This window comes from Lonchura striata, chromosome 2 (assembly GCF_050655825.1).
Source record: "Lonchura striata isolate lonStrDom1 chromosome 2, ASM5065582v1, whole genome shotgun sequence".
NCBI lineage: Eukaryota > Metazoa > Chordata > Aves > Passeriformes > Estrildidae > Lonchura > Lonchura striata.
The window spans coordinates 103,115,946-103,131,327 of NC_140704.1; the positions used below are offsets into that span (position 1 = coordinate 103,115,946).

The 15,382-nt window shown below is 34.7% G+C and overlaps 1 protein-coding gene across 2 annotated transcripts in view; it reads right to left on the minus strand.

The window, feature by feature from the left end:
- LOC110478003 (cadherin-7) overlaps positions 1-15,382 on the minus strand; it is a 90,304-nt gene that overhangs the window by 38,531 nt on the left and 36,391 nt on the right. For both annotated transcript variants that reach the window (XM_085571901.1, XM_021544287.4), the window contains exons 3-5: positions 10,207-10,501; positions 2,635-2,754; positions 163-330 (exon numbers count right to left, since the gene is read on the minus strand). In XM_085571901.1, the coding sequence (XP_085428027.1) occupies positions 163-330; positions 2,635-2,754; positions 10,207-10,501 (583 nt within the window). The remainder of the gene's footprint in view (positions 1-162; positions 331-2,634; positions 2,755-10,206; positions 10,502-15,382) is intronic.

Sequence of the window (15,382 nt, forward strand, 5' to 3'; positions counted from 1 at the left end):
AAATAATAATAATCACAATAATAATATAATAGTTTAGTCAGAGTTTAACAAAGAACTTCACATGGAAAATAAGCACTTTTTGCTTAGAAATCACACAGTGTGTAAAGAAAATAGTATGTTTAGGAATAATATTACAAGACACCTATTTACAAAGTAACTTACTGCGTGGGAAGCGGGGCGGGTTGTCGTTAACATCAGTCAGGGTGACAGTAACAGATGTAGTGCCTGACAATCCCCCATTCTGCCCAACCATGTCCTTTGCTTGGATAACTAACAGGTACTGGTCCTTGGCTTCTCTGTCCATATTTGGAAGGGCAGTCTTGATAACACCTGCAGAAAGACAAGGTGTCAAATATTGCACAGGCAAAAATATTCTGCTGTAAAATCTGAATTTGCCTTTAAAATATAACAGTGGATCAGTGATTGCAGCAAGAGTGGAATGAATTAATTCCAACACTAATATAACAGGGTTTGACTAGGAGTTGCGCTGACATACTGTAAGCTTATTTTAAATAGTCACCAAACCCACTAATTTTTATTTAGAGGGTAATGTAGTGTGTGACTGTGTTTTTCAAGTATCTTCTCCCTGAACTTGTCTTCAAAATGTCTTGGGTAACACTTCCTTCCATGGAAGATGTAGTCTTCTTTATTTGATTACCCACTCTTTTGGAGCTAGGAAAAGCAGAATATTCTGCATTCATTTTTAAAATTCTGTGGTCAAGATTAATTTCACTCTTTTGGATACTCATTCAAGACATTAACTCTTACCAATACTGATAACATGCCACACTTTGCAGATATATGAAATTATCTTATTTTGCCATATATTGGGTTTACCAATATCCACTTCTAAATCATTAGCATAATTAAGATTTTTTTTTTATTTAGCAATGAAATACTTAAATATCTGAAGTATTTTTTATTATGTCCATTTGATGATCTGCATAATTAATTAATTTATAACTAATTGACATGAAATGAAAACTGGATGAAAATTCTGTTTCATTCTTTCAGCTCTGCTGATATACCTCAAAAAACAAATATGCCTTCTCAAAATATGATGATTTTATGAATATTTCATGGCCAGTACATAATACAACTGCTAACCCTGATTTCCAGAGAGGCAGCTGTTTGCTCCTCCAGCACTTAGTGTCAGCAGTTACAGAAATATAAGCAAACTAAATAAAGAAGAGGCACATTGGGACACATATCTCTTCATCTGCTGTTTGTTGAATGTTTGCTTAGAGTTTTATTTCTTTTTTCCCTTATGAATGTTGGACTTGCCATTAATCACCTTTGGGTTGAAACACTTAGTTCACCCAACAGAGTGCTTGGCACTATTTCACCCATTTTACAAAATGTGTAAAAATATAATTAATATACAATTTAATAGTGTTATTGTTTATACCTTGCTTTTTCTGGCATATTTGTTTTTCTGTCATAGTTAAATTACCAGGCAAAGTTACCTAATAATTTGGAAGTAAACTGTCATGCACACAGGAAATTTGAGTATCACATCAAAGTGATGAAAATGTATGCAAATATTTCAGTCTGAATTCATCAAGATTTTTATTTAGCAGAAACTACCATATTGTTGTTCAAGGGCTGCCTGCAGTCATCATCACAACATATATGGCACATAAGCACACATGGAGAGGGAGAAAGAGAAACAGAGAGAAAACCACTATGAATCATACTCATTGGAGGGAAAAGAACAGTGATATATATCCCCGCTGAGCATGGATCTCTTGCAATATGGAGATAATTATACTAGTTATTTCTGCAAATTTAGATGTTGTTAAATGGAGTGTGACTTTTTGGCCACAATTTTGGGACTCAGGTCTGATTCACATGACAGATTTTTTATTATTAAAAGGATGGAATTTTTTTTCTCTTTTGTCTCAGCTTGGTTATATACAAAAAGGAGATTATAACTCTTCTTCTTGCAGGTGTAAATGAAGGCTCAAGCACTACACTGAAATGAGCAGAGCAAGAACCTACTTTCCTGCATGATGAAATGATCCAGCAGAAAGGGTAATATTTATTAAACTAACAGATAATTAAAGGTTGTATTTGGTTGTGGCTTAAAAATATTCACAGAATTTCAAGAAAATTGTATAAACAAAGTTTCACCAGCAATATGCTTTGAAAGTGGCAGCAAAATATTATATTTTGTAAGCAAAAGAAGCACAGTGTTTTCTTTTTCAAAATAATAAAGAAGGGATTAATTTCCTACAACAAATCTTTATTTTGAAAAGTAGCATGGAGAGTAATTGAGCCTTAAATCTATTCTTTTGGAACCCAGATATGTGACATTTACATATTTCTGGAATCTGAAAAAATGTTCAATGAATTTTGAAATTTTCACTGATAGGACAGAGATGACAATGGGCAACAGACCAAGTGGTTGGTAAATAGAAAAAACAATAAATTCTATTCCAGCAAAGTCAGTTTACTACATAGCTCAGACATGTGGCTTTCATAATCTATTCTAAAGAATGAGAGATTAAAAGATCAACAAAACCAAAATGTATTCAATTAACCAAGAGGCTATATTTATAAGTTCCTAGCAAGTTTAAATGCACTTTTCCCTCTTTTTCTCAGCATTACTGCAAAAGGTTTATGTCAATTTACCTGTTTTGGGCTCCACAGAGAAGTAAGGCTGTCCTTGCAGAATGCTGTAAACCACTCGAGCACTGTTGCCATAAGTAGGATCATCCGCATCAGTGGCTGTCACTTGAACCACAGAGGTACCTGTAAAAAGTTTGAGGGGCTGTTGCACATGAAAGATAGAAAAATCTGAACTACACTTACTCTACATTCTGTGCCAGTACATATCTGGAACAGTGTGAGGTGGCTTTTTCACAACTGTTCATCATTTTCATGCTGACTCTGTTTAGTGTATCAGGTTCTATTTGTAAACAAATAGTATCAGCTATTACAGAATTCCATCTTCCCAAACAGTCACAAGCATTGACTCACAGCAGTAAAAATTATCACATTCATTAGCTCCTTCTCTCTATCTCTGCCTCTGCTTGGTGGAAGATATGTCAACAAAATTTCTGTAATGACGGTAAAGCCTGAAGTCTGTTTGAGTATGAAATACAGTAGTAGTAGTTTTCTTTTAAGAGAAGTCTGCTTGCTGAATTGTAATGACTCATTAGAAATTCAAACATATATATATTTTTTAAAAATTTTGATAAATGTACACAAAATTATTGTTAGCCTATAAAATTATTTACTGCTCCATAAGGAGAGTTTCTTTCTCAGCTCAGAGAAAACCTAGTTAAAGTTGTCTCTAAATTCCTTTAAAAAGAAGTAATTTCCCTCAATAATCTGCAATACTAATTTCCTTCAATATATCTGCAATATCAACAGTGGTAATCTATTGTGTAAAGATTTCTCAAGAAACAAATGTATGAAAAAAATCTATTTTAAACAGATTTCATTTTTTTTAAATGAAAAAAAATATTTTAACAGGAATAAGAAAGACAAATTTCTAACTGGCTAGTGAAAAGGTTATGTTTTGTGAGGACCTCATTCTGCATCCAGCTCTTATTCATTATGTTCTCCATGTCAGTTCCCATTTGTTTTGTTCTAGACAACAGCTTTCATGGTGTGTGCTGAGAGCAGAATAAAATAACACTTGGGAGACAGGGCCTTGGCAGTGTCACCATCCTTTGATAGACAGAAAATATTATTTTTTCTCACTGGCAGATTGTCTGTAACATTCAGACCTTCCATTGAACAACCCAGGGACCCATGTGGAGGTGAGATTGCAAATTAATATTGTGTCAATTTGGCAGATACAGTAAAGGCCTTCAAGAGAGATCAGATAGCTTCATACACTTTATTTAGACACATGATTAGAGAAAAACATTTGTTAAACACAATGCTCATTTTCTGAAAGAACATGTTTTTGACATGTGAAAATGAGACCAGCAAGCCTTGAAATCACTTTTTAAGAACAAACTGCAATAGCAAGTGTCCAGGGTGAACTTAACATAAATAGTATTGTGGTCAGTTTTATTTGGAAATGTTAGGTTTTTCTTTCAGGAAATGGGAGAAAGCTCTGAATTTATTTTTATCTTATATAGTATATCACACACCCATTTTTCTCATCTTTTCCATTCTCAGTTAAGTAGATCATATATGGAGCCTGGGACTAGTTTGAAAGTTTGGAGAAAGGATTAAGTGCAGCCCTCTATAAAATGGAGCAGATTGCAAAGGATAGGTCCTGCTTGAAAGAATTCTGACCAGAAATGATAATTTGTAAAACAAATGTATTGAGGTAATGACCTAGTTAGCCTACATTCCTGATCTCTATTCCTTAAGTATCCATTACAAAGTAGTATGGCAGCAATTCTATTTAAATGCAATTTTTCTCTCTTGTGACTGGCCTAATATTTTTGGATAGGGAAAAGTTTCTTCTGAAATTTTGCATGCAACTATTAAGTAGATGGAAAGTTTAAAAATAAATTTGCTAGTTAATCCATCAAGTCATTTATCAGTTATGGGACTTAAAATACATCCATTTTCTGTTCACCAGTAACTAAGAGCTTTGATTCAGTATGTCAAACTGATTTTACAGATTACTCTATAATGTAATTTCATACAGGGACCTATTTTAAACTTGCCAGAGTCTACCCAGCTTTTGAGAACAAGGGTATCATAATGACTGTTTGACATCCTGTGTTCTTTGTGAAAGGCAGGCTTACCACATTTACAAAGTCACTATGCCCTGCCAATGAAGCTTACAATGTCTGCAAATATTGGCAAAAGTGCTTATAAACCTCTCACACAGTTATGTCTTTCCCCTGTTCTTGCTGCCTTCAAGGGCCCCAGACTAAAACAAGATCAAAGAAATTACAAGCTCTGCAATCTCAGCACAGACATTTTCGAAATGCTGCAAGTTTAGAAGTGTGTGTTTGCTGTAAAAATCTATTGATGTAGCAAACAAACCCTCTACATTCCAGGAGACAAATAAAGTCATTATCTGAATTTGATTGTCTCTCTCCTAAAATACATGAATCCTTCAGAAAAGGGCAGTTTTTAAGTAGAAATTCTAACATCAAATCTTTCTGCAATAATCACATTTAAATGTAATCAGTAACTAAAAAACAATGATACTTTTCCATTCCTTCTGTGATAATCAACTTCTTCTAAACATCACTGGGGGAAAGATCTAAAACCTATGATATTGTCATTATTTCTTTATTAATTTCACACACACACACACAAAAAAGAGCTTTTGAAGCCTCATGCTGAGAGGGAGATTTCTGCATAATATTTCTTTCGAGAATATGCAAGATAACAGAAGGTATTCTAATTATGTGAAAAGTCCTATGTGTAGGAAATCTGTTCCAAAGAAACAAAATGCACAGAAAGATCTATATTTGAGAATTTCCAGAGATGTTTTCCAGAAGAAGCAGATTGCTCTTGAAGGACAGGAATTCCTTCAGAGTATGGTAGTTGCCATATACTGCTGTCCTAATTTTTCTGCAATGGATTGAAGTCAAACTCAAATACTTACTTCCCTTTAAAAAAATCCAAATCATAAAGTTGTAGGGATACTTACAGGTAGTAAATAAATCTAAAAGTGTGAGGAAAAATGGGTAGTTGCATAAGTGCAGCATCTTAGATGAGTTTATGTTCCTGCACTGAAATTGTCTTCCCTGTGTCCGTGAACACTTTGCCTTAGCCTCTAGCAGAGGCAGTCAGCTGTCATACCTGCATCCAAGCTTAGGACTTACAGGTAACAGGGACAGTCAACAAATGGTACCACACCTTTATTCCATCCAACAAAATGAGTGTTCCAATAAATCTTGTTTAGTCACCATTGTTCTGAGCCCTGTAGTGCAAATATAGACAGGACACTGACCTTACCCCAAACTGGGTTTTATTATTTTCATTAGTGTCTTAATATAAACTGCGGCTTTGCAACTATAACTTAAAAATATTACTTACAGTTTGTGTATTATGTATGGGTTGAAAAAATAAACATGCATTTTTTATTTTAAAACTTTTGGTTTTAAGTATGGATTTCTCTAAAATTATTTTTCTCTACAGTTAGGTCTTTTTAAGAAAACTTGGATAGCTGTTCATTAAAAGGAATTCTACATGTAGCAACATCATAAAATTTTTCAGCAATTGTAGTAAGTACTGAAAAAATTCTGTGCTGCTTATCAAAGTGTTCCACATAATTCTTTTCTTGATAGTAGTTAGTTACAGACTTAATTCTGTGTGAGTGGTACAGATTCTTGATTTTATTTTCAAGAATTTTTAAGATAATTTGTAACATAATATTTAGTAGATATTGATAGAGATTACTAAATTACAGTAATCTTAGAATTTGACCTATAACCCTGATATTAAGGTAAAAGGATGGGAGGATATTTGCAGATATGAGCTTGTATTTAGAATGATATTTGTACTTAAATTTAGCCAAGGCTCAACAATGTTCCTGACTGAAGAGATTAACCTTTTCCATGATAGGAAGAGAAGAAGCTAAACTGATTGTTGAAAACTGAGCTGGAGATCCTTCAAAGGGATCCATTTTGAATCTGTAAGTGTATTATTTTAGTAACCTCTACAGAGATTTTTAGAAAAAGGTGACTAGCTTTTTGCTAGTAACTTGCAGGATATTTTATGCAAATTTTGAAATAATGTTTTATGAGAAATGATTCTGTGACTTCTGTTTTAATATTGGTGAGATCATTCAAAATAAAACTGGTTTCCAAAACTAGAATAATTTAACAAATGCATAATTTTTAAACTGCACAAATTCTTAGAATTAAATTTTAGACACAAATTGAAAATAGAGTTTTAATGCACTAAGTTATTAAAAGTATTAATTTATATCAATTAACAATATGTACTATGTCTAACATACAATTCCATGATGGCCTCACATCTCTACATGATATCAGCTGCTACTAAAAACATTAAACACATTTACTATCAGATCTCCAGCATAATCCTTACATACAACAATCCAGACTGGTTCTGCTTGGTACCTTCTGGTATTTCTCTGCTTCCACCACCAGATCTCACCCACAGCTGATGCAGCAATGTTTCCACAACCTTTCCCCTCCAGGAGTGTGAAAGGGGAGAGTCAGAACGCTCTTGAGCTCCTCCCTCCCATCCCACACCCTCATTTTGTTGCTTTCACTTGGTGAAAAAAGTCAAGAATGGTCCCAGATAAGCAGCAAGGTCAGACAAAGGGAAGCAGAGGCAGCTTGTGCTTGGTGAGAGACACTTCACGCAGGCTCTCAAAGCCCACGGCACACTGTATCAAAGATCTAAGCCTGATACAGTGCTTTTGCTTTCTTTACTTTGTTATATAATCCAGATATTTCAATCCATCTAAATCAGGGGTAATGGCAAGAGATATATTTGTTGTGCTGGGTAACAAGCAAAGCTGTTGATATGGCTGGAGAGAAGATTAAACAAACCAAAACTATGTTGGGCATTGGAATTCTCATCCCTACTTCCCTTGCTTATAACTCAAACAGACCCGTACCCTTTTGTTTTAAATATAACGCTGCTCAGTTTTTTAAGTACCAGACACACTCAAAAAAAAAAATATGCAAAAACCAAATCCTTATGATTTTCAGATAAGCCATGTCTTTGGGGGTTTTGCCATGAATAGATTTATATGCCATCAAGATATTTACTCTGTTCAGAATAATCAATATAATTGGGCCTGACCCAAATATAATTTAAACCTGACCTGAAGTCATTTCAAATAAAAGAAGAGATTGACTTCAATTAGCCTTAGATAATGTCCAAAAATATTTGTCAAAAATACAGAACCATTATACTTGCATAGTAGGTTAAAGGTTATAGTATTCCTAGCTTTATAGATAATTTGGATTTATAATCCTGTGATCTCTTTCATTTCCTTTAATATCCAATTAAAAATCCTTGTCATGGATACAATTTTAAACAAAATAGGAGAGAGATACTTTGTATCTCCTTAATATTTCATGGATGCTCTAGGTGATTAATTAAAAATTATGTTATGTGAATAAAGTATGAATTGCTGTAACTATGTAAGACAAAATGTGACAAAGTGCAACAAAGTGTGACAAAGGAATTTCATGTTAATCCTTAACTCTGTAACAATGCAGTATTTGGTAGGTGTTGATACTAACCATGAAGATGTTTAAAATGTGCAGTTTCCAGGAAGTTCATGGATCTGAAACTACCCTTAGCTGACACAAATTTCATAGAGTGTACAAGTCTCAGTTAATAATTTTGCATAATACTTACCTGAATTGAAAATACATTTGGTGTTGTATAGTCCATGTGGGAGAAAAAATTATTTTACTCCTCTATGATGTAAAGATTCAAGAAAATATGTAAAGCAGCTCATTTTGAAAAATAGTCCTTATAATCTCCACTGCAAACAGTGCACTCCTCATAGATTGATTTCCAACATATTTTTGGAACAAATGGAGCATAGGAAGGAGTAGAGGCATGGATTTGTAGGTAAACCTCATATATCTATAGTCATTGTCTGTACATCAATATGCCAGTGCAAGAAAAGAGAGAGGTGATAAATGCAAAAGTGAAATATGGAGATAATTTCTTTTCAGGTCATAAGACAAAAGTGGAAAAAACCTTAATAGTTGATAAATTCTGCATTTTACTTAAATAATCATTTTCTAAAGTAAAAGGGCAACCTATTTAAGGAAAAAAAAAAAAACATGTATTTTAACACAACATATTTTTAAGTGGATTATTTAGGTTTTACAGTCTTAGATTATCTGTTGTCTAGATTTTTTCAAAGTTCAGAAATAAAAAGATCCCAGCAACATATCACAACTTCATCTCCTCCCTGTTACTCTGCAAAAGCTATGGTGTCCATCTTTATTCCAAGGCTGATATTGTCTCTTCAGCCATCCACATAGTGCTTGCGTGACAATGAGCAAATGCCAAGTATCAATGAGAAATAGTGTCTATGTTCACTGCTTAGTAAAATAAATGTATAGCCAACTCATTTTTAGCAATATTTTACTTATCTTCTATTGACTCCTAAGCTGAGTTTCACATATATAAGCAATGTTTGCTACTGATTGCTGCAGGACACTTAGGTAACACTCTTTTTCTCTCTAACTCCAATTTAGATGCATTGTTTAACATTCAAAAGCAGAGGAGATCATACTAAGGAAATTATAGCAAATTTTAGATGCAGCCTTTCTGTAAGACTACCACATTTTAATACGGTTTAAAATCAGTTAAGCAAAGAAAATCTTTATTTCAATCACCACAGAACTCTCAAGCTGAAGTGAGCCTTCCTATGTATATATTTGCAGTAAAGTAAGATGTTTTGTTTTGTTTTGTTTTGTTTTTTTATTTTTTTTCTTTGGGGGTTTTTGATTGTTTGTTTGTTTGTTTGTTTGGGTTTTTTGTGCTTGCATTTAGAATTTCATCTTAAACTAACATTTAACAAAACATCTCTGGATCAAGCCTTAATCTGGTCTGAAAGGGTCAGCTTTCAAAGGAACAGTGGCATCTGACAATGGATGAGCATTTGGTCACTTTATAATGAAGAGATAGTGGATTTGATTTTGAAATTCTTCCCTAATTCAAAATCAGGAAAAATCAGCATTTCTTAGTTTCCAACAAAGGATCTGAAACCTCTAAAACACATTCTTCTCTGATTTCAGTAGAACTTTGAACTATCTCAAGTTGTATCCTGGTTCCTGCTGCTTGACTATATTCCCCAGAAAATGGAATTTCAGTGTAAGGAAAAAAAAATCCAATAAATTTTTGTTAAAATGTACAAAACTTGCAAAAAAGATTATGCCATTCAGTAGCAGGAATTTGAAGAGTTTGTTATGAATGGACCTTATCTGAATTAAATTATAAATTATAACCTCGGAATATCATAATATAGGTGTGAAACTTATTACTGTTAATGGGAATTATAAAACAAAGCCTCTGGGCCCTGGAATGAGAAATGCACCATAAAATGGTTATCTGAATCCTTGAATAGCTATTTGAGTTTCACAACATTTTTGAAAGGGTAAATACTTAATCTAGCATGTTATTTCCAGTTTAGTCTTGAAATATCTAACTGTTGCAGGTGCCTCATAGATAATTAAGTAGCTTAGTGTGAAACAGTAAAAAATAATGAAACTTTTAAAAAGGCAATAGGAACAAATCTCCCACAACAGCAACAGTGTATTTTGCACTTACCCACAGGAGACATCTCAGGAACTCCAGCAGTGTAGGGACCATCCAGAAATTTTGGCTCATTGTCATTGATGTCCTGAATCTTAATGACGAACTCAGACTCTGGCTCCACGGGTTTATTAGTCAGCCTATCTAGTGCTTGTGCTCGGAGCGTGTAGTAGGCCTGCTCTTCTCGATCCAGCCTCTTTGTAGCATGAATATCCCCCGTGTTCTCATCAATAATGAAAATGGAACTTGCCCCTTCGCCTGACAAGATGTATTTGATGGAACCATCTCCTTTATCAACATCAGAGTGAAGCTGGTGAAAAATTGATGAGAGATGAGATTAACTTACAAGAGAGTCAGTGGCATGGAGATATGTAAAAATAATTCCTATGTTGAGCAGTAATACATGAAATTTTATTGTTCCTGGAAATATAAGCTGAATGTTTATCACAAACACACCCCATGTAAGGGACCATGAGAATCTGTATATTTGCTCCTTTAAGCATGAAAACTTCATTCTTTCCTGCAGACAATCTCATTATCCTCATGCCAGATTTTTACATAGGCAAACACATGCACACATATGTTCATAACTGTGACTTTATTCCTATCTGGATTTATCCATATTGCTCACTTCAGCTTATCATCATTCTGAAGGGTGAGACTTCAAACAAATGGCAGTATAAACTTCATTGCAGTGTGTATTTGCTCTTCTGTGTATTTATGTATTCTCTCATGACCAGTGACAGAATTCAACAGAATGGCATGAAGCTAACTCAGGGGATAGCAGGAAAGCTTTCCAAAAAGAGGATGGTTGGGCACTGGAGCAGGGTCCCCAGGGAAGTGGTCACAGAACCAGGCCTGACAGAGTTCAAGAAGCATTTGGACAATGCTTTCAGGCACTTAGTGTAATTCTTGCAGTTTCCTGTGCAGGGCCATGGTTTGGACTTGATTATCTTGATGGGTCCCTTCCAGCTCAGGATATTCTATGATTCTATAAAATGAGGTAAAATATGCTGGTTGATAAATTGCTCACTACTAACTGATGGGCCTGTAACTTCAATTCTTCACTTCCATATCTTCCTTTTCATTATCTAATTACATAAAAATGCAGACTCTGAGAAAGATCAAGGTGTCTTGGCACTTTTGAAGCACATAGTATTGAAAGCCAAGTGCAGTTTCCCTGGGACTACACAAGAAATATACTTCAGCAGCTCAAAATGTATCTTCCATTAAAAAGGCAAGACAAGTTTACAAAAAAAAAAAATTTTTCCTCATCACTCAAGGTATTTTAACTTACAGAGAAGGATTCCACAATTTTCTGGCTCTTTTATGTCCACTGAATTTCATCTTCCTATTATAAAACACAGACTCAAACACCTCTTACATACTTCTCAAACTTGCATCATGAGTGTAATTGATCTGGATATCAAGTTATAGTAACATGCACATATGATATATTTAATACTGTACAAGGGAAAAGAATATCAGTAAAATTTAAAGTACTTCATTGCTTGTTAAAAGTGGATTAATTTGTAAAGAGCTGAAGACAGTGTTAAATATGCTTAGATTTTCTATCTCATATCTTCTTTTTACCTGTCCTAATTCCATGCTATCTTGAGTTTGGAGGTATGTCCACTGTTAACATCCTCATCATTACAATTTCTATCACTAACTTTTTTTTGTCTCTGTTAGGAGTATCACTGTGACAGTATTCACTTCCTAAATACATGCAGAAAATTTTTATCTTGGGCATGACTTAGCACAGCTGCAAAATTTTTTCCTATTTCAGCAGGGAAGTATTCATGCTCAGTTTTAAATTTTTCAGCTGGATAAAAATCTGCCTATTTTTTACACATTATTTCACTTACACTGTTAGGATATCTCATACTTATGCAATTAGAGTGTACTCCTCTCTGTTTGACAGAAATGGAATCCAGAGTTTTGGACTAGATTAGAAAAACAGAAGTAGGGTATCTAAATCAGGTTAGCTATCTTATTTTGAAATACAGTATATCCTTATTCTGCTGTTACCTAAATCCAGAGACGCCTAAACTAGCCTAAGATTTCTTTGGTGGAATTCCTCAAACATTTAAAGCCCTGCTTCTCTGCACACTCAGGAATAAACAATGCTGACACTGTGAGCTGGCCAGGGTAAAATATATCACACATTCAGGCTCTTTAGAGATCTACAGCACTGGGTATTCCTCAGTCCCAATGGCTGGGGTCTATTGAACAAACCATACCTCTGTTCAACTCACACATCTGACAGCTGGGACTTTCAATGCTTTTTCAAACTTGACTGGAAGAAGAATCCATCTTCCCTACAGAGGAGCAGTGGCCTGTGCAAGTAAGAATCTGTCTCACTGGCCTTTGATTTTGTTTGACCTTTTTTTTCCTTCCTCTTTTCTTTCTCTAATACCTGCTTTAGGGTGCATAAGTCTCCTGTGTGCTACAGAAGAATTGTGTGTGTTTCTCTACATAGTCTACAGTCTAGACTGAAATGCTGAACATCACATTACACAAGAACTGAGGTTATGGGATAAAAAGATTAAATGCCTTTGTCTTTCTTAAGCGATTCTGTTTTCTTCATACCCCATATTGTAGCTGATCTTTCTGTGGTGGCTGAGACTACCACATTCTCCCTGTAAAGGCTGTTCCACCTTTTCTAGCATACTTTAGGATGAGAGAAAAGCAGAGGACACCAGCATTTCATCAGGCAGAGCAGTTTTCTGAATGTTAGACATGTACAAGTAAATCTCTTCAAGCAGAGAAAGGAAAGTTTCTGTATCTCAGTTGCTGAGAGCAGCACAGCTCTGTCCCATAGGGATGGAGCTGAGCCCATCAGCACACTACAGTGGTCTCAAACTGCAGGGCTGCATAGTCTACCTTTTACCTTGTATCTACATCCATCCCTAACCAGAATAACTAACCAGTCCTGCTCTGGAAAAAAAAAAAAAAAAAAAAGACCTTCAGAGGAGAGGCCAGTAAATCCTTGAAGATGCACTGAGCAAGGCTTTCACATCCCAGTGAAAGGAAAAATTCTGTAACTTCAGCATTTCCTATTTGCTCGCTCAGTGGCTTACTGATTAACAGCACATTGTTCTTTAAGGAGTTCCACTTTGAGGTGCATAAATCTCCTCATGGATTGCACTACAGTGGCTGGTGACCTGAAGTGAAATGCTGAGCAGAAGCCACTTTTTGGAACGATTCCTTGGTAAGAAAACTGCTACCGCATGGATTAGTAAAGTGATTAGTGAGGGCCTTTGTTATTCCAAGGTTAAGGCTCTGAAACTGCAAACTTCTTTGCATCTTTTATTAAAACTTTGTTCTAATAAGCATTTAAAAACTGTGCTGGCCCATCCTCAAATTAGTAATATACCATTCTTTACCTATTTAACCTCAGGAAGGTAATATAGCTCACGATTTATTTTATCTTTGGCACTATGGAAGAATCAATTCAGTGTAAAGCACTCTAAAGAGATTTTCTTCAACACTTTTATATGCTTTTTGAGGATATCTGAGAAAACTTAAAAGTACGGTACTAGAGAACAATGCAAAAAATAAAAAAAAAATACTTTGCTGAAAACATTGAGAATTTTGATGCAATTTTCATGTCGCCTATATTCCAATTTCACACAATATAATTCTTCCATACAGTGATCTTCAAAGTCATTAATGAAGAGGCATCAGTGCTTTGCAACTATGAAGAAAATTTTTGAATTTGAATGTTCTGTATCATATTGACAGCTCTGCTACTAACAAACGTGACTGTAAACTACCTGGGGTTTCAGCTATTTAATTTAACATTGCAGGAAGTGAGAAGTACATCTTTTCCATATAATGTTGGATTTAAAAAACACTTTGTACATTTTTTTGTTGTTGTCAGGTTTTCTTGTTTGCTTTTGTTGTTGTTTTGGAGTATTCTTTGCCCCTTTTTTAATAGAAGAAGTACATTAAATAATAAGACCTAGGATTTTTATTTGTTTATGTTATTAATTTGGCAACAATTATATAGAATGGAATTAGTCCTCAGGATAGTAGTACTTTGCAAGAAGGTTCCAGAAAGCATCTATGGCTTTGCCATCTACTAGCTCATCTTTCATTCCTCCCACTTTCTACAGGGCCATTCTTGTAGGAGACAGAAGTGCAGCTCAATCTGTAGCTGCACATGGGGACTATGACTTTAGAAGTAGAGAGGCTCAAGATAAAGTTACTTTCAAATTCTTGTTTCAAGAGACATGGAGGATTCAAGTATTCAGTAGGTAAATATAATCTAGTTCCATTCTGGGTAATTCCAGATAATTCTTCTTTCAGAATCAGTTTGCCATAGATATTGTAAATAAAACACCATGTTTTTAGAAAGAGGAATGATAGAGACAGATGTATCCTTCCAATTAATTTCATCCATTGCCACCTCCATACAATATCCGTGATGATGACTCTCCAGTTTACCTTCCCTTTCAACTAGGCGTATTTTCAGTATAAGATTCATGATCCAATTCTCAAATGCTGATCCTATAGCTGTTTTGTGACATACCGCATACATTTAACATGAAGACTCTAAAAGTTCTGGGTTTGTGTGATCCCTGCATGTATAAGAGTACATGAGAACAGGAAAGGGAAGCAACAATCCTCTAGAGAGAGATGATGTATTTATTGCCAGGAGGATATCTTTTTATGTGCTAGGAAAGTTAGCAGAGAGCAAACAGATCTAATAATAAAAGCCACATAAGCCTTGTTGAGGCAGAGGGACAATGCACATAAAAAGTGCAACTTATTATTTAGAAAATAATTTATTGAGTATCATCTTTTGACTCTGAAATCAAGCTAAAAAAGCACTTAATCTCTTTAGGCTCTCAGTTTTAGAAAATACTTGCTTGGATATGTGTGAGAGAAGGAAGCAGTTAGCTTCACTAAAGAGCAAAAGTGTTATTACCATAGCTCTTTTAAAAAGCCCAATTTGTTTCTCACTTTTTTTTGGCCCTACAGCAATATAGCTTAGTCTAGTGTCTCCCCTAATGCATTTATATCTATGTGGACTTTCAGGCTGGTGATTATTCTAGAGAAACCTAAATAAAATACTTTTTTCAAAATTCCCAATACTCAACAGTTTCTAGATATTGCCTTTGTTAAGGTAAATGTACAACCAAAGATGATATCCTTTTGTATCACTTTCCATTAAAGTACTAAA